The following is a 27,854-nucleotide window of genomic DNA, read 5'->3' as shown; positions in this document are numbered from 1 at the left end:
AATTTATTCTGGTTTTTAACTCGGTTTCAGGTTTCGTTTACCGCACAATGCGAACTGTGAAATTGTTCAAATCGGCTTATGAAATAGGCAAATTAAAATCTAAATAAAATACAATTAAGAGATTAGGCCAAATGATTAATTGGATTTTGGCTCAAACTTTTTTGTTTTGCGCAGCCGTTTTTCCATCTATTATTTAGTTGTCACAATACATACTCTATATGGGTCGGGCACATTGGTTTCGATATGAAATCATATGAACTTTGACAGGTGATAATGACAGACTTGATGGCATTATAGTTAATTCTTTCGAGGGTGCGATGACTTGTAGTTTTCTGGGGTTGTATTCCATATTTTTCAGGGTTAAAAGTGCGGAACTTGAGGGAGTGACTTATTAGAGTGAGCTCCATATGTGTAAATAAAGTACATATTTGAAGTTCAAGTCTGTATCTGTAGAGTAACTCAATCGCGATCTCCCAACATCCCAACAATCTCACCTTCATTATGCGTAGTATTCACCATACATCATCTTTATCACTTCATCTTTTGACAAATGATCTCATATTATAATGCAGATTTCGGATTAGCATAGCTCTTAGCTGGCTCCACAATGAATGGGTATGGGTAGGATAAGGTTGAGTTTTATTTTTTCGGTTACATCATAAGCCAGTTAAACGTTCTCTTGGCCAATGCAGTTTCCCAATAAAGCAAACTGCGGCCCACTCAGAAAGCCTTTTCCATTCACACAACTGGAGCCAAAAAGGATGCCGAGATAGAAAACGAAGATATAAACTATATGAAAGAGTTGATAAAAAGCTGTGCAAAAAATATGACATTGATAGTCCCCTTTCCCAGCCATATGGGTCCCTTTTTGCGAGCACCTCTCATATATTTTTATGACTGGGACTGGATTGTAAATACGCTGGCTGGAACCTTTAAAAGGATTTCAGTGTTTTTCATTTATGAAATTATTGATAAGAGCCGCGGCGCACTGGAGAGCTTTTTGCGGCGGTTTCTTTTTTAGCTGAAATGCATATTTTGCTGATAAGCGAAGAGAGTGCCAGGAAACTTGTATCCCAAATTCCCCTTGGCGGAAAGTGGTTTTCCCCTCCCGCCGACAGGAAAAAACGCACACACTCACATGGGACTCGAATGTCGAATTTAATTAACAGCGCAAAAGTCGCACAAAAATGGAGCAAGCAGAGAACCCCAGGAAAACCCCTTCAGACAATGGAAAAGTTGCTCCTTCGGATGCGGGAAGGGGGGTCGGAGGTCTGGGAATTCGTACCCTGTGGCGCCAAATTAACAATATGCGTACAATCTGCTGCGCCAAGACCAAACCAAAACCAAAGCCAAGATGGAGCATCTGAGAGACCGACGACTGTCTGGTCTGGAGCATTTTCCCTGGCACCTTCGGGCGATTTGGCTCATTAGCGACTCCGCCAGACTCGACTCCGCGTGCTCTGGCATAAATTTGACATTGAAAATGGGAGATGAAAACGCTGCAGACTAGACAAATGGCTCCTGGAACAGTGGTTAGTATCGGTGGTTCTGAGGAACCAGGAAAGTTGCCTGAGGAAATTTGACATTTGTAAAGGTTTTCTCAGTTTACAAGAGGAGTTGAATAATATTTTCAATATGCTTTCAAAGCATTTACAACGTCTTCAAACCACTGTAGCCATCTCAAGTCTAGAGTCCTCAGCAGGGAGTCGCCTGCGGTTTTCCGTCTCTTGTTTTGCCTAATCAAATGCTGCGCCCAACGGGATTGACTCCAGATGGGAGAGGAGCAGAGGTCCTTGAGGGTTCATCTGGGTGCAGGGATTGAGCCATATGTTCCCCTTCTGCGTATTAATATGCGTGTATAGCCCAAACAACATTTTGAATAATTTATTTGATTTTTTGATTTCTCGAGCGTTCCTTTTTTGCTGTCGCCGTAATAACGAAAACAATAAAAGCCGAAGTCGAAGTCATTGAGGGGAAAAGCAGGGAGCAAGGACATAAGCGTATGAGTTTCCCGGAGCTTGTTGAAAATCCTCACATTATGGACCGTAATCCCTGTTGGTTTATTGCGGTTTTTATTGCTGCCCCGGGTTCCATTTGGGCAAATATTGGGCTGCTCCTCTGGCCGTCGGTGCTGGGTTTCCTTGCACGCCCAGGAACCAACCAGAATCTCGTTCCTTCGAGTGTTCTTGGCCCGATGTGAATATTACATAAATGTGATAATGATTTATGCTGCCGAAGTCCGCCCTCCCTCCACGACCCACTCTGCTTTCTTTCTTTCTTTCCCGAGTTGGCCCACATCCGCCGTGTTGGTAGGTAAATACCAGCATTTAAATAATTGGCAACCGGGCAGCTTCCGCTGCAGGATGTTGTTGTTCTTCTGAAACCCCCGGCTTGTTTTCCCTCCTGTTTTCCCTCCCGACCGTCTAAGCAAACAAAAAACAACAATAACCAGGAGGTGAAGACGCAGAAAAGCAAACGCAAGGCGCGCAAATACAAAAGCAAACAAATGTAAACAGAAAACAATGAGTAACAAATTTTCCTGAAACATTGACATTTGAACGCAACGCGAAATGTGGCGACTCGGAAATTCCCTAAACTCGTATTGTAACAAAAAAAGTTCAAGTAATTACTTTATAATTAATGTATGAATATGTACATAGAAAGACTTAAAAATTAATGTTTTTTTTAATCTCCAGGTAAGACCGAAACCATTTTACACCGACTTTATGACTTCCCCCATCAATATTTGGCAGTAAAAGTGAGGGAAAAATAATAAGCGTCTTTAGTCTTCACAAAAGCAAGTCGGTAAACACAAATCCGAAATACCCATGTACGGAAATAAACAACACCCACTCGTTTTCCCATTTTCTTGTACAACAGCTTAAGTGGCAAAGTTGTGCAAAAGGCTTACGAACTCCTCAGCTTTTGGAAAGGATACCCCATTTTCCGAGTTGGCTGCCTGGGCGAGTTGCATGCCCATTAAAAATTAAGCATTTCAGCATAAATAAATAAATGCTAGCAGAAAGTTGAAATAGCAGCTACACAACAACCTCCATCAGCTGGCGGGAAATCAAAAACTTTGCTGTTGCTATTTTGTTGTTACTGTTGCCCGAGAAGTCGCGCTGCACTAAAAGCTTATAAATTATTGTTCAGTTTGTTGTTGAGCCAATGCAAAAACAATAAGAACAACGACAACAATATCGGGGAAAGAAGGAACACTGAAAAAAACAATGCCACAAACAACTTTTTTCAAAAAGGAAAATAAGTATCTACATATATTGGTAAAAGCTTTCTGTTCAAAGTGATATGTAGGTGGATATATAGATGTACAAATGGCCTAAGATTTTAAATTACGAAAACTTAGTTAGACTTCAAGCTAATTTTTTTCGGTGAACGGTCGAAAGGGAGCACCGAAAATGAAAATGGCACTAAAACAGGAGCAGGACTAGCTGGCGCTCAGTTAATTTTTTAACAGACCCTCCTCGCCTGACGTCGCAGTTCACAATAAGGACTTTCCAACCTGTCGCTTTCCCCATTTTTAAAAATGTGGCAAAATAGAAGCGGCAAGCGCAAAAAGGAAAATGGTTGCAGCAGTACTCAAGCTGCCACAGTTTGACATTCTGTGGGGCCGAATAGCGAAAAAACTCTTACTTTCTGACGAGGGATGAACAAAAGTTTACTTGTATTTAAAGAACATTTAAATAGTTTCAATAATGGATTTTTGAACATCAAATGCATATTAATGAAGCAGTCTGGAAACTTCGTTCAACATTTCAGTGGCATTTTGTGTTTCATTATAATATTTATCATAAAGAATTTACAGGTCTTTGAGAGGAATATAAGAATCCATTGTTGCCCTGTCGAGAACATGTTTTCCTACAAAGCTCTTTAACTGGGAAAACAATAAATGCATTTACAATAATATACGTACACGTTTGTGCATCTTCAATTACCTGAACACATGTAGCTTGTATGATGGTTTTCCGGCAGGTTGCTCCCAACAACTCCACCTGTTTGCCGGCCAAATCACCCCCCACCCCCTAAATTGCGGCTATTCGTTGTTTGATTACAAGTCTTGTGGGTGAGGAGCAACTGGCCAGGTTATTTGCATATGCATTTCGACCAGCTGCTTGCTTACACGTTTAATGTTGCCGTCAGTTGGGAAAGTTGTGATTTTTGTTCATGGTGTGCTTGCGTATATGTTGTTGACATGCTAATAATTATGCATATTGGCACAAGATGCTTGAGAACTCCCGGAGTCTGGAGTCTCTTTTAGCACCTAGTGGCCCAAAGTCAAACAACGGGGCAACAGCAAATTAGCAGAAATGCAACAGCATCAAACAGCAGCCCAAGTTGTAGTTGTAGTTGCAGTTGTGAATGCTTCTTGTCTTTGGTACCCTCTCTTGGGGTATATCAGCTACAAGTTCGTAGAAGTAGTATAAATTTGGTACTGTAAATGATATAGTCAACATTTTTGGGATGCATGCTTCTAATATCACACTCTACCCACATACCAACATTCGTAACCATTCGTCAAGGCATTACCGCAAAATCATGACCCACCTCTGGGTAGCTCCAAGTCGAGGGACACGCAATTTATGTTCTCATGTTGCTCCCGGGCTACACATTTCTTTTATGCTTATGCTGGACAAACAGACAAAAACGGCAGCAAACAACAACAACAACAATATAAGCTAAGATAACAGACAGCAGCCAGGCGATTTCTTAACAGCGCCCATATACGAAATGCATTTCCTGTTGTTATTGTTGGTTGGTGTTTGCTGCTGCAACCCGCAAAACTCCCCAACACGTTAGTGGCGCATTATGAGTTCAGCAGACACAGACCCCTATCCCCCTCTCTCTCTCTCTCTCTGCGCCCCATCTCGCCATCTCTCTCCCCGCCACAGCGCCTGTCTCTTTCTGGCCCCCAAATGTGAGCGCGATTGTTTGCTTAGGTGCATGCTTGCATGATTTCATCGCCGGCAGCACTTTTTGCCTCTGTTCCTGTTCTGTTGCTGTTTATTTACTCAAAACTTCTTTTACATTCTCCGGAGTTCTTTGCTTACGGTGTATGCATGCATAAATTTCCGTGCCACCCACACACATGTGCATATACTTGCTGTACTTTCACCCACATACGCACACAGATGCAGAACAAATGAAGAGCATATACGCCAAATGAGCGTAATTAAGTGCTGAGGAAAAATGGGTAATTGTGTGGTACGAGCTGGAAATTTGGCTTACTACTAATTTTATTTTTAATTGAAATTTAATGATTGTCTATCTACATATGCTTAAATACATATTTTTGTTCGAGCAAAGATCTTTTATATTTCCGAATTTTTGGTGTCATGTCCTCGTGGAAAACTCCAAGTGCATCTGCCTGTCATTGTTCTGCAGTAGTGCTCCAAGCTTTGCTGCTCGAATTTTCTCCCAGTCTCTGCATTTTTACATGCTATTATGAAAAACTTCAACTCTTTATTTAACAACTGCCGCAGAGACTGTGCGTGTGGAAAATTCTTGCTGGAAAGTTTACACATTTTACCTGATTTTATTTTTGCATTTCCTTTTGGCTAGCTTATCGAAGTCCTGTCTCCCTTTCGTTTTGCTTTTCTGTGTGGTTTCGTCTGCTTCTGGTGGGATAACAAAAAAATGCTGAAATATTTATTCAACCAGCAGCAGATTTTTGCTTAATTAAATATTTTGTTTGCCCGCGAAGAAAGTTCTGGCAGGTGTTGGTAGCAAAAACTGCAAAAATTCGTGCATATATACTTTGTGTGGCGCGTTTTAATAAGCTGAGCGTTGTTGTTGGCATGACAGAACTATTTGAGTATATTTCATCATTTAAATTAGCACACAAGAATGTAGCCATGACAACGAGCTCGTGCAAACAAAAGGGGCAGCACAATCCCTTTTGGACATGGCCAAAATCAGACAATGGCTCAAAGCTCACCACCTCCCCACTTCCCCCTGCCACTGCGAAAGTACAACAAAAGGCTGCTGTCCGGGTGGCAATCACAACAACAACGTTCGCAACGGCAGCAACATCAAAAGCCAAGTACAACAGCAATTGACAAATGTTCAAGGTGCAGTCCTTTCATTTCCCCAAGCCTCTTCCCCTTTTTTCGGTGAAACACATTTGACAAATGTCATCGTTCGTCTGCTGCTGGCTTGAAATAGAATCACTGGGTGCTGATTCAGTGATTTCCCATAGTGATAACAGTGTCACGATGCGATTTGACTTGCATACTGGCAGTGCCAGGGCTCAAAGGTCACGCCTCGGGTGTCGAATTGCGAGCAGATCTAGTTACTGCTTAAGGAAGGGCTTAGCGAAACAAGAGATAGGTTAATAAATAGTCTTCGGAATTAGTTAGCAAGCAAATATTAACCAGCTTTAAACCCTCTTCCAACTAATGTACCCACATGGTACCCTGAAAGTGCGTGATTTATTCCCTTTTTGCAAACAGTGATACTCGCCATCTCTATTCCTGTTTGCTCTGGTTTCTCGTGCCTCTCCTGCGCTGCAAGCTCTCATTACTATCCGCTTTCAATAAATCTGGAAAACTTAATTTCCGGCTGAATGATGTTACTAACCAAAGGCATTCCACCTCTGTCCGGGGATTTTCATCGCACTCCTCCTCCGCCGGGCTAACACACACATTTTTCACCTTTAAGCGCTTTTGTAATTACATTTCAGCTGTTCAGATGTTGGTTCGGATCCAACTGCTCTCGCCGTCTATCGTTACTTTCTGCTGCTTTTAATAAAGTTTATCTAGCGGAGTTCTTTGTTTCGTCCTTATCGACATGCACAAATTTATGTTTAGTCGGCGGACGGGTCCTTTGTGCGCGAATCCGAGGGCGGGCAAATATTTTCATGAAGTTAATTGAATTTGAGAGGAGCAGTCGCCTCAAGTGAAATTTCGTTGCTGCTTAACATAATTTCTGGCTGGATTTTAGGGCCAAGGGGTCCTCTGGACCGTCTACTTAATGGCCTCTTAATTGCCGCTGCATTAAGTGACAAAACCTGTTTAGCCGTCAAAGATGAGTTTCGTTTAGGGAACGGGAAATCCCCAGAGATGATCCCCCACATGTGCTCCTTTGGAAATCCAACACGCACTCAAGTGGCCTGCTCAGCGTAGGGTTTCCGTGCACACATCCATCTCGCGAGCAGGGAATAAAAGATGCGATATTAATGAACGCTTCCACCTCTTCCATTCCAGGTGAAAATCCACGCATCATCGAGCATCCCATGGACACGACTGTGCCAAAAAATGATCCATTTACGTTTAATTGCCAGGCCGAGGGCAATCCAACACCAACCATTCAGTGGTTTAAGGACGGTCGCGAACTGAAGACGGATACGGGCTCGCATCGCATAATGCTGCCCGCCGGGGGTCTATTCTTTCTGAAGGTACGCATCATAACCAATCAACTCATTCCGTATCGGCTCTATCATTATGGCCCTTACAGCTGTCGAAGGCGGTGGCGAAGGAGGCGGATGAGGCGTGGAATTCCTTTATTTGGGTTCCCAGGCCGAGTCCTACTCCTCGAGTCCCATGTGAAACGCAACATTTGTGCATAAGCAGTTCGTGTGTCTTCTGCCGTTTCTGCTTTTTTCGGCCTGCCCATATTATTTTATGGGCTTCCGTCTGGTTGCACTTTAGTTGATAGGGAAAACAACCTGATGAACAAACAGAGATCTCGTTGGGGTTAGAAGCCGAGCAACCCCTATATCATTTCGTGCGTGCACATTGCGCCATTTCAGCTAACGAGACTCCTCGAAGTCCCCAAACTCCGATGGCAAAGGGGTGTCGTCTGTCTGTCTCTCCATCTGCCATTGCAATTTCCTCGGACTCTGTTTATATTAAATTCCTACTCGTTTTTCTTTCTTTCGCCGCTATTTTCATTAAATGCAACAAATTCACTGAGCTTTTGTTATTGTTTTTCTGCAGATTAATAATGCCTCAGTGGGTCTTGAATTTGTGTTAAATTTTAAATTTAAATTTAAAAAAACAACAACCTCCTAGAAGCACTCGAGTAATTCGGCGCAAATGCTCATGTTGAACCGCGAGGCGAAGCTCAAGTTCAGCAATTCACTTTTATTATTGTCCATAACAATTTGTATTTTTTTGGGGGTAAGTCACCCCGACCCCCGACGAGACTCGGTTTGTTGCCAATTAAAATTGAAGTGGCCGAGTGATTAAGGCCCAGCCAGGCCAGAGAAGGATGCTACCCCTTGGGCTGGCCTGAATGTATTTTTTAATTAAATTAAATTGCGTATACGCAGACTGGACAATGGGCCCATGGCACGTTTCCCTTTTATTTGATTTCGGATGAGCGATTTTGAGACTTTTTGATCTGACACGTGACCCGGACCGGCCTAAGCCGCCCGAAAAACTACTTAAATCTCTTAACTCGTGTGTCTAATAATCTCTTTCCCCTCAATTCCCCGCAGGTTATCCACTCACGTAGAGAGAGCGATGCGGGCACTTACTGGTGCGAGGCCAAAAACGAGTTTGGAGTGGCGCGGTCCAGGAATGCAACGTTGCAAGTGGCATGTAAGTAAATGCGCTGCTGTTTTGGCAACACTAATTGGTTGAATGTTTTAACAGGAGTACGATTTACATGATAATACACATCAGTTTTGAGTTTTTCATTGAAATTAATAATGGCTTTACCGTATTAATTTAAATAACTTGGGTAGCTAGAGTTTCTTTTATCCAGGTATTTCGTACAGTGCTTAGCCAATATAGTTAACCATATCAAAAGCGAATCAAATGCGACTTGATTGATTGAGCCTTAGAGCAAGCCAACATATCCAGCTAATTGGAGGGTTGAATTTTCTGAAAATTACCCTCCCCTTTTTACGAGTATTCTATTCCCCTTTACTTTACTTGTAAAACAAAAGCAAATGCATTTATATAAGAAGAAATCTTCTTGCCCCGTAATCGATAGCAAGCTTATGAGAACTGCGGGGATTGCAGGTTGTTGAAGAAGCAAAGATTAATTAATCCGGTAAGCCATAAAGGATTCCGATTTCAGCTGGGCTTAAAGCCATATAAACTTGATCAGGCGCCATCCCTACTAACGTTTCCCTGATAACCGAGTTCACAACGGAAAGCCAGCGCTGCTGTGTTTTTATTGCAGTGCCTTTGGCGCTCAGTGGAGCGCATTATGCGTTTATTGAAGTGCATTTTGCATTTCGCATTTTACATTTTGTATACTCCAACCCGTTTGCATTTTCGCTCGATAAAAATGCGAGCACAGAAGATGCAAGTGGCTGGCCGGCGAATAAATAAAAATAAGCATTGCAAATGCCATAGCTTATTAATATTTCCGTTGGCTGTTTGCGAAAGAGAGTTGGGTTCGTTCAAAGCCGTAAACCCTGAGTCCGGCTATCATTACCAAGCTTTTATTGGCATATTGAGGTAGTAGCAGCAGCAGGATCGCGGGGGGGAGCCGGAGGGTCAGGTGGGCCAGGCGGGTCTGGAGGGTCGGGCTTATAAAATATGGAGGAGCATAGCTGTAGCCCGGCAAAGTGGACGGCGCCTCTCGTACACCTGACAGTTATTAATATTGAATCAATCAAAGCTCTTACTCCGGGCGCTTTCCCGTACCACTTGTCAATCTCACTGACATTTTCCCCATCTTTCCCCACCAGTTCTACGCGACGAATTCCGTTTGGAGCCGGCAAATACCCGCGTGGCCCAAGGCGAGGTGGCCCTGATGGAATGCGGTGCCCCCCGAGGATCTCCGGAGCCGCAAATCTCGTGGCGCAAGAACGGCCAGACCCTGAATCTCGTCGGGAACAAGCGGATTCGCATTGTCGACGGCGGCAATCTGGCCATCCAGGAAGCGCGCCAATCGGACGACGGACGCTACCAGTGCGTGGTCAAGAATGTGGTTGGCACCCGGGAGTCGGCCACCGCCTTTCTCAAAGTGCATGGTGAGTAATCTGTGGGCTAAGAGTCCCTTTTTAATATGCAAGGTTATACAATAACTTACATCCCTTGCTGAATGCCCTAGATCTGCTATGGCCCGTTTCACTAATATCTCTTCCCGCACTATATTTATTTTCTTTTCTGTTTCAGTACGTCCATTCCTCATCCGAGGACCCCAGAACCAGACGGCGGTGGTGGGCAGCTCGGTGGTCTTCCAGTGCCGCATCGGAGGCGATCCCCTGCCCGATGTCCTGTGGCGACGCACTGCCTCCGGCGGCAATATGCCACTGCGTAAGTTTTTTTGGCTTCATTCAGCTTCAATTAACCGGAAATGGCCGGGCAGCCATGTTGGCTCTCTTACTGGGGCAGTTATTCACACATGCACAGGCCGCAATTTCAAATGAAATTAAAGCTTTTTGTTATCCATGGCTCAAGTAGAGTCGAGGGTTCGTTACACACAGCACTGTGGACAGAAAAATAGGAAACAAAACAAAAAGTTAGTTTATGCGGTTGCCTTGGCCAGTGGCTTTTCGTGTTGCAAATTGGCTGCGTTTACGGAGTGCACTGGAAGATATTTCCCAAGATGGTGTTTTCCCCTCCTAGTTGATTAATTGAAATTAGCTAGTTCGATCTTAAGCATAACCTAATGCTCTGGGATTATATAAAATTTTGCTTTACTTGGTAGTGTTTGTTCAGTGTATGCAGTATTTTTCGCAGTGTGGAAAACACCTCTGTAACAACACTGCTCCCCATTCAACTCCTTTTGCTGTTGTTAGTTTGGGTTCACGGTTTGGGTGGTGCGGTTTTGGCCCAGGGTAGCCACCCTCGAACTACTAGCCACGCCCCTCTTTCGCCCTAGCTGGGCAAACACAACTGTAACTTTTAATTCCGTTAATTGCCAATCTCTGTTGGCAGCAATCAACAATTTTGCTTGCACAACACTCGACTGTTGCAATGTTGTCCTTCAGACGGAGTCGCTTGCCAACCCGAAGGGCAGTGCAACTAACCCCTCGCTGAGGGAGACATCCATCCGCCCATCCTCCGCCTGGCCGGCAATTTTCTCCATCTAGTTTACGCTTCTTTAAAGACCTCAAAGAAAATAGTAGCAGAAAAGATTCCCGTCTGAGGTGGGGGAAGGGAAATGGTAGCTCTTCTGGCTGTCTCGGTTGTTGTCCTAAACTTTTGTTAAGCAAACAATTGGCACAGTGGCTAGAAATAGAAAAGCGAAAAGGTGAGCTGGTGAGCTTGTGAGCAGGAGCAGCCACATTTAAAACCTATTTCGCAGTCAACCAACCAAAAAGAAAGCAGAGTCAGCTCGCCCCAAAACCTTTGTCTTTTCTTTCTGTTTATTGTACGGGGAAAAACCACAAAAGGTGCTCTTCTCCTGGGAGGGCGGTAGTTATATTCTATGTCGTATCTTGTCTTGGCTTACTTTGCTGCGGTTATTTGGCTCTCCGGCTGTGGAGGATACGGCTTGGCCATTTTTCCGCCACTTGAACTACTAACGAAGTAGAAGCAGAGACAGACAGCCAGAAAGTTTGTTTTTCTTTCGAATGGTTCTGGGCCGGACCCACTGCCCACCCACTCCACACATCGTCACACACATGATATTCATTTCCCCGATTTCTCCATTCTTTCGACAGGTCGTGTGCACGTACTTGAGGACCGCAGTCTGAAGCTGGACGACGTTACTCTGGAGGACATGGGCGAGTACACTTGCGAGGCGGACAATGCGGTGGGCGGCATCACGGCCACGGGCATCCTCACCGTTCACGGTAAGTTAATTGCCCGAATGCTGCGGCCAGCTCCTCGAGTACACTTGAAAAAACATTGGGAGCCAGTTTCATTTTCCTAAACGTTGGGCACCATATATTCAACAATAAATGCTTAGCCTCGTTGTTCTAAGTGTAATAACATTCTTCTTTTCTTCATCATTTTAGCTCCCCCCAAATTTGTGATACGCCCCAAGAATCAGCTGGTGGAGATCGGTGATGAAGTGCTGTTCGAGTGCCAAGCGAATGGACATCCCCGACCAACGCTCTACTGGTCGGTGGAGGGCAACAGCTCCCTGCTGCTCCCCGGCTACCGGGATGGCCGCATGGAAGTGACCCTGACGCCCGAGGGGCGCTCGGTGCTCTCGATAGCTCGATTTGCCCGTGAGGATTCCGGAAAGGTGGTCACTTGCAACGCCCTGAACGCCGTGGGCAGCGTCAGCAGTCGGACTGTGGTCAGTGTGGATACGCAGTTCGAGCTGCCACCGCCGATTATCGAACAGGGGCCCGTGAATCAAACATTACCCGTTAAATCAATTGTGGTTCTGCCTTGCCGTACTCTGGGCACCCCAGTGCCACAGGTCTCTTGGTACCTGGATGGCATACCCATCGATGTGCAGGAGCACGAGCGGCGGAATCTCTCGGACGCTGGAGCCTTAACCATTTCGGATCTTCAGCGCCACGAGGATGAAGGCTTGTACACCTGCGTGGCCAGCAATCGCAACGGAAAATCCTCTTGGAGTGGTTACCTTCGTCTGGACACCCCGACAAATCCGAATATCAAGTTCTTCAGAGCCGCAGAGCTTTCCACCTACCCAGGGCCGCCAGGAAAACCGCAAATGGTGGAAAAGGGCGAAAATTCGGTGACTCTTAGCTGGACGAGGAGCAACAAAGTGGGCGGCTCCAGTCTGGTGGGCTATGTAATCGAGATGTTTGGCAAAAACGAAACGGATGGCTGGGTGGCTGTGGGCACCAGGGTGCAAAATACCACGTTTACCCAAACGGGTCTGCTGCCGGGTGTGAATTACTTCTTCCTAATTCGAGCCGAGAACTCCCACGGCTTATCACTGCCCAGTCCGATGTCGGAACCCATTACGGTGGGAACGGTGAGTTCTGAAAATCATGCGTTTACCCTTATGTTTCCATCATTAATACTTTATTTCGATTCCCTCTTCCATCCCCAGCGCTACTTCAATAGTGGTCTGGATCTGAGCGAGGCTCGTGCCAGTCTGCTGTCCGGAGATGTTGTGGAGCTGAGCAACGCCAGTGTGGTGGACTCCACTAGCATGAAGCTCACCTGGCAGGTATGTAATCGACTCACAGACGGCTCCATTGCCGCTCCTCATCCCATTGCTCATCGTCACCTCATTCGCTCTGCCTCCTTTCTCATGCAGATCATCAATGGCAAATACGTCGAGGGTTTCTATGTCTATGCGCGACAGTTGCCAAATCCAACAGTCAAAAATCCGGCGCCCGTTACTAGCAATACCAATCCGCTGCTGGGCTCCACATCCACATCCGCATCCGCCTCGGCATCGGCATTGATTTCGACAAAGCCAAATATTGCCGCTGCCGGTAAACGTGATGGGGAGACCAACCAGAGTGGAGGAGGAGCTCCGGCCCCACTGAACACCAAGTATCGCATGCTAACGATTCTCAATGGCGGTGGCGCCTCATCCTGCACCATCACCGGGCTCGTCCAGTACACGCTGTATGAATTTTTCATCGTGCCATTTTACAAATCCGTCGAGGGCAAGCCGTCGAATTCGCGCATCGCTCGCACCCTTGAAGATGGTGAGTTAAGCAACTTTTAAGGGGTTCACAGAGGGTTCTTTCAAATGCTATTAGCTCCTTTGATGTGGGATATTTAGAATGCGTACGCTGTTTTTCGGTGGATGACGTCATCAATATTTATCGAAATAGTCGAAGAAAATCGATGTCTTAAATAACCAGTAGCTTGCAATTAGTTTTTTCTGTTGAAATTAATAACTTTATCGATATAGTACTTTCCAAAAGTCATTGTAGCTGAGCGATTGCTATCTTTCAATACTTTCACTACCAGCTTTCCTTATTCCTTCTGTCAATCAGGATTTGAAATCGACGGTCTGCATTGTATTTTTGGGAATTTCCCCGCCCGATCTAATGAAGCATGTGCATCGAATCCAGCGCAATCCAACAAGCCGTATAAATACCTTTACAAGAAACAACCCCCGTGGTTCTGAGCCAAGGCAACTACAACCCCAAAACTCTGAGCCTCATGTGACAAATGCAGAAGGCGGGTTACGGGGCACTTTTTGCATTGCAACAATTACCCAAATTCAATAAAAGGATATGAGCGGTAAAAGGAAAACGGCTCTGCGCACGTAGAAGGGGATATCCTTTGTCCTTGGCGAACATCAGCTGCGCTCAATGCGGGTCGCATAATCGCAAATTATTTTTCGGGGGTCGCACTGCCCAAAAAAAAGGGCGTAGGCAGCTCGGTAGGTTTATTGGTTACTTTTTTATCGGGGGCCATGTTATAGGGCGAATAATGAAAGTATGTCAATCACGGAGCACCGACAAGAGCAAATCATGCGTACGTAAATGCCAAACAATGTTAGAAGCGCCCAAGCGGCGAAATCCCAGCAAGGTAGGGATGTCAAATCCACGCGGAAAACAATTGCCAGAGGGTGGAGCACAACATTTCCGGTTGGGGAATCAAGAAGAGTCTCAAATCAAATGCGGTTTGTGCGCAGAATACTTGATGCTGGCGATTTACATGTGTTACATCCAGGGGAGTACGTTTTGGGGTTGGTTAAAGGATTGCCTGCAGCTGATCCAGGGAATTAGGCTATCCAAAAATATCTTTGACAGCCAGGGAATATGTCAGATAAGATTGTTCCAAGCGCAGAAACTTGCTGGCCAAGAAAAATGCAAACTCAACGGAAAAAAGGAAACTTTGCAGACAGGTTTATCACTTCATTCCATCACCCGTAAAGCTGCTCTGATATAAAAACTTCCGGCAGCACCGAAAGTGCAACGAAAAGTGAACAGTTCTTAGTCAGCCAAGGATCCTTCATAGAGGGGACAAATTGAAAAGAAAATAATTAAAACACAAAAGCCAGTCAAATAAAGTGGAAACCAGAGACACTGGGAGACCTCTTACAGTGCCGCAAATAAGTCAACAAACCGCAGCAATATAAAATGCACCAACGTCGCGCAGAAAAGCCAAAATCTCTCTGAAAGTCCTCGGATGCACCTGCTCAGCCTCAACCCTTTCTGCTCCCTGCTGTCATCAAATCAAAACTCATTTCGCATGCATCACATTTTCACTTGAGCGTCTCGTCTGACTCCTGCTGACAACAACAACGGCTCGACTCAAAGAAATTGCCAACGCAATTGTGTAAAGATAAACAACAATTATTGCTATACGCTGTATAAGGCACTCAGTACCCAGTATCCTCGGTCTTTCACAGTGGGCCACAAAAATGTGCAGTGCTGGCAATGCAAATTTGATGTGCGTTTGCTTAGGCGAGGGGGGGAAGAGAGGGCTGGGAGTCCTGGCAACATTTCCCTTTTCCCGCGACAGGAAACATTTTTACCCACGTCGGAAGTTGGCAAATAAAGGTGTGCTCCACCTGGTAAATGTTAGAGCGTAGCAAAGGCAGGTTAAAGAGTGTTTAAAGTTGGTTAAAATGACTAGGGAATACTCTTCAAAGCCGTACTAGATAATAACTTTAAACCGTTTAATTAAAACTAAAACTATTTTAGAATAGAGGAAAGAAAAATCATCTTCACTCAACAACATGCAAATGTTTTATGCTTTAAGCATTGTTTTATATGAAGTACTGTTTATATTGCCCCATGAGCTTTCGCCTGTTATGTTAGACACCGAATATGAGAGAATAGGTGTGTCCACGTATCCATCAGTCACATGCAACCCAATCTGAGTCACATTTGCACTATCGACTTAACCCCCAAAACCAGATGAGTCACAATTCCGCACAGACAATCGAGCAAAGGCTGTGGACTGCCTCATTTAGATAAGCTGTCCTCGGTTGCAGCAGTATTTCGAAGTGATCACAGTGCCAATTTGGAGTTTTCAATTGCTTGCCAGAGTCTGAGACAATTGGCGAATCTCGTGTGCCCGGGGGTCATTTATGCCACACAATGGCAGATACGTGTTAAGCATCGCGGTGCCTCATCAGCGGAAGAAAAGGAGAAAAGCAGAAAGCACCAGGAAGAAAGCAAAGGGGTAAAGCAAAAAACGCCCGCATAGACAAAAGCTCGACAAGCACTTTAGCATGTCGCAATGTCCCCAAGGGAAAGGGGCAAATTCAGCGAGCTGGGTAACAACAAAGCCAAAAAAGACAGAAGAACGACTGCACTCCACTTCACACTCCGCTAGACGTTGCCTATTTAGAGATTTCACTCTTTCTCCGCTTTGTTTTCCCGAGCTCCCACATTTGTCTCGTTGAGAATTTTGCACGTGTGTGTTTATTTAAAGAAATTGCTTCACTCAGCCGCACACACAAAAAGATACAGAACCTGCGAAGGGGGTTGGAGAATTGCGCGAGGGGTTGCACTCTGGTAAATATATATCTTTCTATCTCGGGAAAGCTGGAAAATATGATTTTCAAGATATAGTCATTGCACCTTCACTTCTCTCCAAACAAAAACATAATATAGAATATAAGTCCCTGGATGCGCGCCAAAGACTTTTTCGCACTAAATGTTGAACTCGTTTTGCCCAGTGTACCCACTTGTAAAAAGCGACAGCAGGAAACAAATAAACAAATGAAGATGAGCTGTGTGTGCTTGTGAAGTGAGATGGGAGAACGGAAAGGATTCTTTTCCTGCTTTTCAACCGTTTCCTCCTCTGTACGCACTCGATGTGCAGGCAGGATGTGTCTGAGCAGTGCAATGGTCGGGAAACCCTTGAAACCAACACCCGGAACTAGTTGCAGTAGCAACTTCCCCTGGTAACCCACACACTAAATGCTAATTAATTACGGCCACCAAATCTCATTAGAGCGGACGTCAGCTGGGTGACATCACGCACCACAATCAAAAAGCCATTTAACTTTGCTCCTCAATCTCAGCCCAAACCAAAATTCAAATCTAACCCGCCCGACATTGGTTTCCTTTCCAGTTCCCTCTGAAGCGCCATATGGAATGGAGGCTCTGCTGCTCAACTCCTCCGCGGTCTTCCTGAAATGGAAGGCACCAGAACTCAAGGATCGGCATGGTAAGTTCAATAGAAAATAAGTCATTCCCATAAGTATCACATTTTAAATAATTGAACTTATTCTGTGGTATTTTCAGGCGTTCTCTTGAACTATCATGTTATAGTCCGAGGTATTGACACTGCCCACAATTTCTCGCGCATTTTGACAAATGTCACCATCGATGCCGCTTCGCCTACTCTGGTTTTGGCCAACCTCACCGAAGGCGTCATGTACACCGTGGGCGTGGCGGCCGGAAATAACGCTGGAATCGGTCCCTATTGTGTGCCTGCAACTTTGCGTTTGGATCCCATCACAAAGCGACTCGATCCGTTCATCAATCAGCGGTAAGTTTGAGTCCTTTGTCTATTTGGGTTTTGGTTTCAGCAGTGAGTGGATAATTTCTATTTATATTTTTGGTTTGGTGCTTCCAGCTATCCCATCAATCAGGACAATGTTAACGATGTGCTGACGCAGCCGTGGTTCATAATACTCCTGGGCGCCATCCTGGCCGTCCTTATGCTGTCCTTTGGCGCAATGGTCTTTGTGAAGCGCAAGCACATGATGATGAAGCAGTCGGCCCTAAATACCATGCGTGGTGAGTACATTGAAAGAAACCCGCACTTGTGGCGCCCAACGTGGGCGTGGAATTGAAACCTACGATGGGTGCCAAGTGTTTGTTTCCAAAATTGCCTTATCAAAATATTGTTTACTCTTACTAGTTTTGTTGGAATATCGTTAATTTGAAAATACAAAAAATACAATTTTTTCTGTTGTGTAAGGACTCTACTATTTCAAAACCCATATGCCTCTGTTGCAGGGCGCCTGTGATCTTCCGGGCCCTCAGGCTCTGCATCCGTTGCGAGCTGCTAGTTTTCGTTTCCTTCCTTGCCAGACACGCCACACACACATTTGCATATATAAATAACGCTAATTTCCCATTGTTGGACACAACAACAACAACTAGAGCGGCATGGCAAAAAACCGAAATAGGTGCGAATAAATATTTTAGCAGGCCGAGCATAGGAGCCCCGAGCACCAGGCACATCGCCACATCGCCACATCGCCACATCGCCACATCGGCGCACTCACATGCCACACATAATAGAAATTAACATTTTGCACGTGACGGCGAGTTCCCCTAGTTCACCAGTCGGGAATTCCTGTACTCAACCCCCTAATGGCTGCCATTGCAATTATGCATTTAGTTTTGTGTGCATTATTAACCAACAAGTTGTGTGTGTGCTGGTCAGGCGGCCAACAGGAAGAAGCGCGATATATGTGTGCATATGTATATATCCCATGGATATGGGAATGCGAGGGTTGAGGCGCTACTTGTGGTCTAATTGAAATTAGGAAGGTAGTGGTCTGTTGACTGGGGAATTGGATGAGTTTAGGATGAGTTGAGAGCGCGACTGTGGCTAGGGTCCAAGATCTTCGTAATGAAACATATAAAAACCCATTTCAGTTTTAGCAAATTTAATCTTTAAAGCTGGAAGTGACGCCACGCATTTCAGTCGAAACTCAGCACTCAACAATAGCGTAGACAAGTGAAAGCCAGAAAATCCAAATGCTCCGAAACAGAGCGCCACAAAAAGTTGCATATTCATGGGCGCCATTTACCATAAACTAAGCTGCAGAGAGGGAGATCACAATATTCACCTGCAGCCAACTGAAAAAAGGCAAAATATGAGGGACTCCGGACCAGAGGTGGCGGGCTATAAAACACTCGCTTGATGCTCAGTTATAACCCGGGGACAGTTTAATTGGTTGCATTTTTTATGCGGCACCCGCGTTGCACTTGTTGTGTTTTGTGAGCGGGCAATGCAAGCGGAAAATTGACAATAATTTATTTGATTTGGCAGCTGGCAGTGTGAGGTAACTTTCCAACTGGATGGGGATAATATTATTTTAATGTGTTCAATTTATAGACGCGGCTTTAAGCGTTCCAGCTTTTTAAATCTCGGGAAACTTTTAACTTTTTGTAATTTTAAATGGATTTTTGCTGTCAGCTAGAGTATAAAATAACTTTAATAAGTGAACTTAACCTTTTTCGAAAACATTGCTAAAGGTTTACCAAAATCCCAGTAGAATCCCATCGAAATCCTTTGCGGGAACATCCAATTGTCTAGGCGGCTCTTTTGTATGTTTTTGTTTAATTTCCGGAAAGCAATTTATTCGGCTCACAATTTGTTGCACCACATTTAATTGCTCTGACTGACGGCCCCTTTCCCCCATTCTCCATCTCTCCTCTCACCTGCAGGCAATCACACGAGCGACGTGCTCAAAATGCCGAGTCTATCGACGCGCAATGGAAACGGCTACTGGCTGGACTCCTCCACCGGCGGAATGGTGTGGCGTCCCTCGCCCGGCGGCGACTCGCTGGAGATGCAAAAGGATCACATCGCCGACTATGCTCCGGTCTGCGGTGCCCCCGGTTCTCCGGCCGGCGGTGGCGCCTCTTCCGGTGGCTCCGGTGGCGCGGGCAGCGGTGGCAGCGGCGGCGATGACATTCATGGAGGACACGGCAGCGAACGCAATCAGCAGCGGTAAGTTTTACCCCGAAAAAACCAATCCGACTATAAAGAGGGACAGATAAAGGCGGTGTTTTGTTAAAACAATAACGTTTTAGGGATGCCCTTTATTAAATCTTGATAGCAATCAGCTAAGAGATGTGTACCCCCATTTTGGTTAAAGCAATTCGATCATTCGGTTGAAAGGAGTCGTTGCCAAATTACTAAATTTGGCAATACATCTAGCAAATTAGTAATCAGCGCATACTGATCCAACCTTACGTCCAGTCAAAAACACCCTTTACAAGGCAGAGTGTTTCGTCGACCTGGCAGCTCAAAGCGACGACAATAAAAATTCACCAAACTGTGAAATTGCATTTTTCTGCCGCGGCGACTACCAGAAAAAAGGAGCATCCACAAAAAAGGGGAGGCCATCGAAAAAACTCACTTTTTGGTAGAGTTTTTCTTTCGTTCCCCCGGGGCCATGGGGAAAATCAAGTTAGGAATAGAAATGTTGGCCACGCTATTTATGTTGATTTTTCGACAAAGCCCAGTTGAGTTCGCACCGAAAAAACAGAGCAATGTAATTATTGAGGCCTGTGAGGATCGGCTTTAAGGCGACTTTAACTTTACCGAAAAAATTGGCATAAGGATTCGGGGCTGGAATAAAATATGCTATGCATAATTTGGCCGCGAATTTTCAATTAGTTTTGTGGTAGCTGGCAAATCAAAGTTGAATCCATGTAGCCGGTCTTTCGGTCGAGGGCGATCTAATTTATTTGTCTGGCCCCTGGCAAATGCAGGAAAATAATCAAATGGGGCAGTGAAAATATTGTTTCGACTCGAAAGTGTTTTGGCGCAATGTTCCTGGCATCGAATTGTAATTGTTATTTATTTGCGGCTGATTTTATGCTGGCCGCAAATTAAACAAAAATTATTTCGAGTGGTGAATATTTATGAGTTAAGTACTGCGGATTTGGAGAACTTTAATATCAGCCACCTAATAGTCACTACTTTAAGACAACTAAATTAAAAAATATTTGACTTGCTTTAGCCTTCAAAACCGATTTGTTTAAAAATGTGCGTTTTTTGTGCCATCCCAGCTGGCGCCAGCAATGGCAATTAAATGCCAATCAGCCATCAAAAGCTAAAGAGTCACACTAGAAAAAATGTTTAATTTGAAAACGCGATGTCTGGCTGTTTATCCAAGCGACTACTGTAAATAAATACGCAGCACAGATAATTATAATTATTTTGCACACTTAATTAGCCATTAAAACGCGAATTGAAAATGGCCATCACCTTCTCACAAGTGGCCGTGTGCAATTTAACCGAAATATTAAAAATAATAATTGCAACAAAATGATAGCCATAACAATAAAAGTAATCGAACAATAAACGAGAGTCATATGTGCCGGGAAATGTGGTTTTCTGCTGCCAAGAGCGAAAAATTCTCTACTCAGAAGAAAGGAAAACCAGTTTTTGAAGAGATTATTCGACTTGAGTTCCCCTCGCAAATAGCCTTGTGATAATTAATCGCTTAAAAATTATTAAAATGTTCTTGCCCCGTTGAGCCAGACATTTGACAAGCTCATTACTACTCCGCCTACAGAACCAACTTTCATTCCACGGCGCCACTCATTAAGGGCATTAAAAGCCTTCTATGTGGAGTCCTGGCTTTATCCCTTCGCCATGGCAACTCCATCAATGCGCCGTATATTTTTACAAGCTTTTCAGAGAGTTTTAAAATCGTTTTTCCCCTTTTTGGGGCTGGGCTCGCGATGGCCCCGCCAGGTTAATCCGCTTTCAGTATTTAAATGTGAAAATAATGCTAAAAATGCGAGAATGAAGCGGTCGAATGGCGGGATGGAAACTGGGGCGGCTGCCATTGGGGAAGTCCGGCATTTTCACCTTTGTTTTAAGCTGGTAATTTATTTAATGGATGTAAGGATAGCCGTCTCCAGCACTATTTCGCCACCTGATCTCTGCCGTGAGTGTGTGTTCCTCAGTGTCTGTATGGGAAATCCAACTAAATTCTCATATTTCCCGCTCGGAAAAGCGCGCAGCAGCATGACCGAAAATGTAAATTTGCGCCGTGCCATAAATTGCACGAATTTATAACCGAGGTGGTCGGAAGCAGGGCCATGGAGCCAGTGGGTCAGAGGAATATTGTAATAAACAAGCCAAGTAATAACCGAGTACTCTGTGTTTAAACTCTGTTTGTTTTTATCTGTTCATTGCAGGTACGTGGGCGAGTACTCCAACATACCGACCGACTACGCAGAGGTGTCCAGTTTTGGCAAGGCACCCAGCGAGTATGGGCGGCATGGCAACGCCTCCCCGGCCCCGTATGCCACCTCTTCGATCCTGAGCCCCCACCAGCAGCAACAGCAGCAGCAGCCGCGTTATCAACAGCGACCAGTGCCCGGCTATGGCCTCCAGCGCCACATGCATCCACACTACCAACAGCAGCAGCAGCAACAGCAACAGGCGCAGCAGCAGCACCAGGCTCTCCAGCAGCACCAGCAACTGCCACCCAGCAACATCTACCAGCAGATGTCCACCACCAGCGAGATATACCCCACAAACACGGGCCCTCCGCGTTCCGTCTACTCCGAGCAGTATTACTACCCCAAGGACAAGCAGAGGCACATCCACATCACCGAGAACAAGCTGAGCAACTGCCACACCTACGAGGCGGCTCCTGGAGCCAAGCAGTCCTCGCCGATATCCTCGCAATTCGCCAGCGTGAGGCGGCAGCAGCTGCCGCCCAACTGCAGCATCGGCAGGGAAAGCGCCCGCTTCAAGGTGCTGAACACGGATCAGGGCAAGAACCAGCAGAATCTTCTGGACCTCGACGGCTCCTCCATGTGCTACAACGGTCTGGCGGACTCGGGCTGCGGTGGCTCTCCCTCCCCGATGGCCATGCTGATGTCGCACGAGGACGAGCACGCGCTGTACCACACGGCGGATGGGGATCTGGACGACATGGAACGACTGTACGTCAAGGTGGATGAGCAGCAGCCTCCGCAGCAGCAGCAGCAGCTGATTCCCCTGGTGCCACAGCATCCGGCGGAAGGACACCTGCAGTCCTGGCGGAATCAGAGCACGCGGAGCAGTCGGAAGAACGGCCAGGAATGCATCAAGGAACCCAGCGAGTTGATCTACGCTCCGGGAAGCGTGGCCAGCGAACGGAGCCTCCTCAGCAACTCGGGTAGCGGCATCAGCAGCCAGCCAGCTGGCCACAATGTCTGACCTTTGCTCCCTGGTTCATCCTTGGGCCAGTCTCAGTCCAAATCCCAGTCGCAATCCCAGAGTGATCTGCAGTCCCAGGAACAGCTCTACGCTCGGGAAGTGAGGGAACTACTCGCCTGGTGCGAACGCTTCAACAACGGAGGAGTGGAGAACTTTGAGTAGCCTGGTTAGGAAGGAGGGGTATTTGGAGGGGGGTGTGCTGAAGGAAAGATTGTGCGAAAGAAAGGGTACGCATTGAACAGCTGGGCAGGATCAAGGAACAGGTGAAGCGAATGGTGTGGTGGTCTGATTTCTGTAAGGGTTGAGCTTAAAGAATAACTTGAATACTTGTGTTTTTGAAAACATTTGATCTAAAATTTTGAATCTGAACAACTGGTAAATCAACCATGCTTTTTGTATCATTTATCCCTCATGATTTATTTGTATGCAATGTGTTTCTTGACCCTTAAAAATTGACTGCCTTGAGCTTTGCTTGTTCCCTGCTGCGTTTGTCACAAATAAGAAATGTGACCAAGACTGAGACTGACAGAGTGCGAGATTCGTGTGAGGATTACATTTAGTTTGATTAGTATTACAAGGTTTCGTTTCTATGTGAAGAAAGCCGAGCTCTGAACTCTGAGCCATCGGCCCTATGCTAGTGATAGACATATTACTCTTTCTCCATCTCTCCGGCTCAATCTATCTCTACTCGCGCTAATCTCCGACTAAGAACTGCTTTCGTTACACTTTAGACTAAGGTAGCTATAGCAAAGATCACTGTAAATGAAAGAAAACGTATGATAAGTTCCTCCAAGTATGCAGACGATGATAGCCAAAACTCTGCGTTAGCTTTAGAGTATGCATATATAGTGTATACACCCACTTAGATAGATCGATGGGCAGCATTTTGTTTGTTACTTAAGGGGTTCGTAATTAGGCTAAGCGTCCAGGCAGATATCAATTCAGTAGCCACGAATGTTTATCCAGTAAGTGTACATATTGTAATGCACTAGCTGTAGTTAATTATACGTACGCATATATATCTCTATAATATCAAATGAATTATTCAATATAATTATGCAAATGTGAACACAAATGAGTAGACGTAACGAATAATATTTAACATGAATAGTTACAGACAAGTGAATAAATTGTGCATATAGTAATTTAAACCGTAATCATAATCATCGCAGCCCACACGCCCCACTAATTAGTTGTTGTTTAAATACCCGTACGCATACATACACACCTATCTAACCCGTTTAGTAATAGAAATACCACCCAGGCATATATGAAAAATCCTTCAATTTGAGCCAAGAATAGCAAGATCCTTTTTACTCCCTTCTTCGGTTCGCACTAATGAACTGCGCGAAAAGGCAGGCAATTATATATAGATATATCCATCGATTTCAGAACGTCAGCAAGCACAGGTTCGTTCAGCATGTTGTTTATCGCACCCCAAATGATGGAAATTAAGTGCGTTTTGTATGTGTGTCTATGCGTAATTGTAATTATTGATATCGAATACGTATTTACAATGTAGCAATTACAGAAGCAAAATAAAAATGCCATAATTATGAAATTAAAACCAACAAAACGTGAGCGAAAGCTGTTGTCTACTGTTTGGGTTCTCTGTTGACTTTGTGCTGGGTAAATAATCAGCAGCCGAAATGATTGAATTAAACTTGCGTTGTCTATTAATAATATCTCCCGGCTGCCTATAGTTATTTTTGCTCTTAAATGGCTGAATAAGCCGGTCAAAAGGATCTGGATCCCCTAAAGTAGGCAATTGAATGCCCGGAAACAAACCCCACAGAATGCGATTATGCTCCAGGTTGGCTAATTGAAAAGTCACAACTTGCCACCTGTGACTGCTGCCCCCGCTCGCCGTTCACCCCTTCCTAAAATTCCACAAATTTCCCACTCACCCTTTTTATGGCGCGACTAATTTCAGCCGGGAACGCGCTTTTAATTAGCTGCAAACTCCAGAACCCAAATTATGCATGACTCCCGGTGCAACAGTGTGGGTGTTGCTGTGCGAGTGTGTGTGGGTGTGTGTGGCGACCGCGCCCATTTTAACTACAAAATAATTACGTGCTAGGCAATTAATGGCCCGAAGGGTTAGGGTTACAAAAATCCGGTAATTTTTTGCCGCCCGAAGCTTCCACGTGCGCCATGTGGCAACATCCGGAGGCCATTTGTTGCAAATCGACAACCGTTTCCGGTGCATGAAGTTCCGGGCGAGGAGTGGGTTCGGAAAGCGGAACAGCATTTGTTTAATGCGAAAAAGAAGCCATCACATTGTTTAATGATAATTTAAACAGCTCTAGGAGGAGGCAAATAGACGGAGGAGAGAAATGTATTTAAATGATGATTAAACAGGAAACGCATTTGCAAAACACCAAAAGAAATAAGGAACCGAAAACTTTTATCAGATAATATGCCCATATGTTAACCAATATCTTGATTACCCCCGTTCGGCAAGCTGAAATCCTGTCTAATAAATGTATTATCATTTAATAGCTTGTGTGCCAATACAAAAGTCATTGTTTATCTTGTGCTCAAGGCGGAGCAAATCAGCCAGTCATCCAACATCCTCCCAAAGGACTCTCCAGCCAGGATTCGGATAGACGGATGGGACTTCGGTGGGGCAACAGATGCGTTCGGCTTCAGCTTGTCACCTAACGTTTAACGATAAATTTGCTGACAGCGACAACGGATAATTAGTTTCACTAACGAGAAAACTTCCATCGGCTTCCACGAACCTCCCACACACATGGCACTTGGAGCGAAGCCCAATCCCAATCGCAAGCCCTAGTGCAGCATGTTAACCCGGGGAGCAGGAGCAGGATCGCACAGGACATCAACGGACTCGCTTCGCTGAGCTCAGTTGATTCCACCGAATCGACGATATAGCAACAGGATGGACCATCATGCCCCAGTGCATCGTGCTCCTTGAGCTAATAAAATGATTATGTGTTATTTTTATGTTGGCAGCACGGGGAATGGAATGCGAGGACGGGACGTGAGTATGGGCCAAGGACTTTGAGGGATAAACTCCTGCCGGCAATTGCCCATGATTGTTTACATATTAATCGCAACTTTTAATGGGCGGTGAAGCCATTTTTGTTCGAGCGTTTACATAATTGAAGTGGCGTTTATTCAGCTCGAGGGAATATTTAAACGGTTATGTAGCGATGGTGGGAAAATTGGCTCGAATAGGAGTTGATTTGCAACATATATTTAGTTTATTTAAACAAATAAATGACCAAAGAAGCGAATTAATTAATTGATAGACCCGAAATACGCCATTCAATCAACTGGGATGCGCATCACCTTAAACTCGACGGCCAACTTGAGAACTGTTTAACTAAATTAACAATTCCAGGCATGAAAACTTTTCAAGTTTCCCTGTTCAAAGGCCCCATTGAGCGGAATTTTTTATTGTTAGGTGAAAGGCAGGCAAACAAACAAACAAATAAACAGGCGAACAAAACGCACGACAGACGGAGGACAACAACGGAAGCTGGCAAACAAGCGGAAGGCTCTCCTGGCACTCAACTAATGGCTACATAATGCGTTTATTGTGGGGGGACACACGGCTGCCGGGGGATGGGAACCAGTTGGGGAATCCCCCAAAGAAGTGATAACCCGGCGCAAATGTCAACGCAAAAGTCAATCAATGCATTGATGCCGAGCAGAAGAGTGGGGCAGGGGGCGTGGTCCGGGGTGGACTCCATTCCCAGGGGGTGGTGGGCGTGGCAGGAGCAAACTGGGGGTGGGCACAGTGAGAAAGAAAAGAGTTTCAAAGAGTCGAAATACAAAGATACTTTATAGCCTTCAACTTGTTTGTTTAAATAATATAAGATACAATCTGAGGCTGGTTACTATGGATCCATGAAGGGAATCCTCTTCTTTTATATCAGCTTAGAAACTTTATTTTCAGTGTATTAGGTGTGGGCTGTGCGTTTTTGGTTGTTGGTAAGTACGCACTCTTCAATGGTACAAACACAGACAGAAGTCAGACAGAGCGCATTCAAAATCAATTCAATTGAAAAACATTTTCCCCCCTGGTTTTTTGTTCCTTTTTCGGAGGGTTGACTTTTCACTCTGTGTTTTCCTTTTTTGTGGATAGTCTGCGATGTCATCGCCGCTTTTTTGTCGGCTAAAAAATCACTTTGAGAGCTTACAAAGTTCAGCCGAAATTGTGTTCAATTTCGTTTTCGGGTGGAAATGAATGATTTCCGCGATGCATTCAAAACGTTAATGAGACGTAATGTGATGGCCGTGACGGGAATGAATCCCATTTCTCAGTGGACCACTCGAGGATCGAGTTTGCAGTCTCATCAATTCGGACAATTAATTGCCAGAGACGCCCCCGCCGAAAATCGCAGTCGTTTGTCAAAAACTTTGTTGCATACTTGGTGGCAGCCAGATATAGTATAAACAACGGGCCAGAGATTGCCACATCATCATGCAAATGCCTCGACAGTTTTCAGATACTTATAGCTCATTAAGCATAGAGCTCTGGCATCGGGCCCAAAGTATCTGCCCCGTCATGCCACGCCCCCATAATGACTAAGCCTCCGAGGACCGAGGGACTGACTGACAAATTTTCACAGCTCAACGCTTATTAAACTCGCCTGAAAAGTTCAATTAGCTAGTGGGATATTATGGCTTGGAGGAGAGGAAGTGGAACAGATTAAAGGCACTACAGAGGAATATTTTGGAAATAGTAATTCCAGTTTAATTCTACTTTTAAAAGAATAAGGAAACGAATAATAATGAATTAGTTCCATCTAAAATAAATACCTGAGTGTCATATCTTTTCGCAAAAAATCCATTTAACTTCAAAGACGCCAAACTATCGAGGAGTTCAATTAATTAGCCCACCCAACACACCCACACAGACCCAAAAAAGTTTTGTCAGAATTTGGAAAATCTTTTTCGGACAGGCAGCAGGACATTTGTCACACGCTCGCTTTCACCAGCTCCATCATCATCTTGATTTGGCTGGCCATTCATTCATCCATTCGCTACCCTCATGCCCCGATCCTCATGGAGATGCTGGTGCGGAGGGGGTCCTGCCCCAGCTTTTCAATATTAATTGCGCAGCTTCGGAGGTCCGACCAAGACGGATAAGATGGCGATGGGCTGGTCGACTGGGGGTCGGGTCAGTCCAAAACCAGC

The 27,854-nt window shown here is 45.1% G+C and overlaps 1 protein-coding gene across 1 annotated transcript in view; it reads left to right on the top strand.

Moving 5' to 3' along the window:
- Nucleotides 1-24,261, top strand: part of LOC6617377 (roundabout homolog 2) — a 39,681-nt gene extending 15,420 nt beyond the window's left edge. The window contains exons 2-14 of the mRNA XM_002041666.2: nucleotides 7,221-7,411; nucleotides 8,456-8,558; nucleotides 9,662-9,946; nucleotides 10,092-10,232; nucleotides 11,585-11,716; nucleotides 11,882-12,819; nucleotides 12,898-13,017; nucleotides 13,108-13,507; nucleotides 16,845-16,940; nucleotides 17,018-17,264; nucleotides 17,352-17,515; nucleotides 19,181-19,466; nucleotides 21,674-24,261. Of these exons, the coding sequence (XP_002041702.2) occupies nucleotides 7,221-7,411; nucleotides 8,456-8,558; nucleotides 9,662-9,946; nucleotides 10,092-10,232; nucleotides 11,585-11,716; nucleotides 11,882-12,819; nucleotides 12,898-13,017; nucleotides 13,108-13,507; nucleotides 16,845-16,940; nucleotides 17,018-17,264; nucleotides 17,352-17,515; nucleotides 19,181-19,466; nucleotides 21,674-22,685 (4,115 nt within the window). The 3' untranslated portion in view covers nucleotides 22,686-24,261. The remainder of the gene's footprint in view (nucleotides 1-7,220; nucleotides 7,412-8,455; nucleotides 8,559-9,661; nucleotides 9,947-10,091; nucleotides 10,233-11,584; nucleotides 11,717-11,881; nucleotides 12,820-12,897; nucleotides 13,018-13,107; nucleotides 13,508-16,844; nucleotides 16,941-17,017; nucleotides 17,265-17,351; nucleotides 17,516-19,180; nucleotides 19,467-21,673) is intronic.
- The last annotated feature ends 3,593 nt before the right edge of the window (nucleotides 24,262-27,854 follow it).

Source organism: Drosophila sechellia, chromosome 2L, assembly GCF_004382195.2.
Source record: "Drosophila sechellia strain sech25 chromosome 2L, ASM438219v1, whole genome shotgun sequence".
Classification (NCBI taxonomy): Eukaryota; Metazoa; Arthropoda; class Insecta; order Diptera; family Drosophilidae; genus Drosophila; species Drosophila sechellia.
This window is presented reverse-complemented; position numbering and strand designations above follow the sequence as displayed.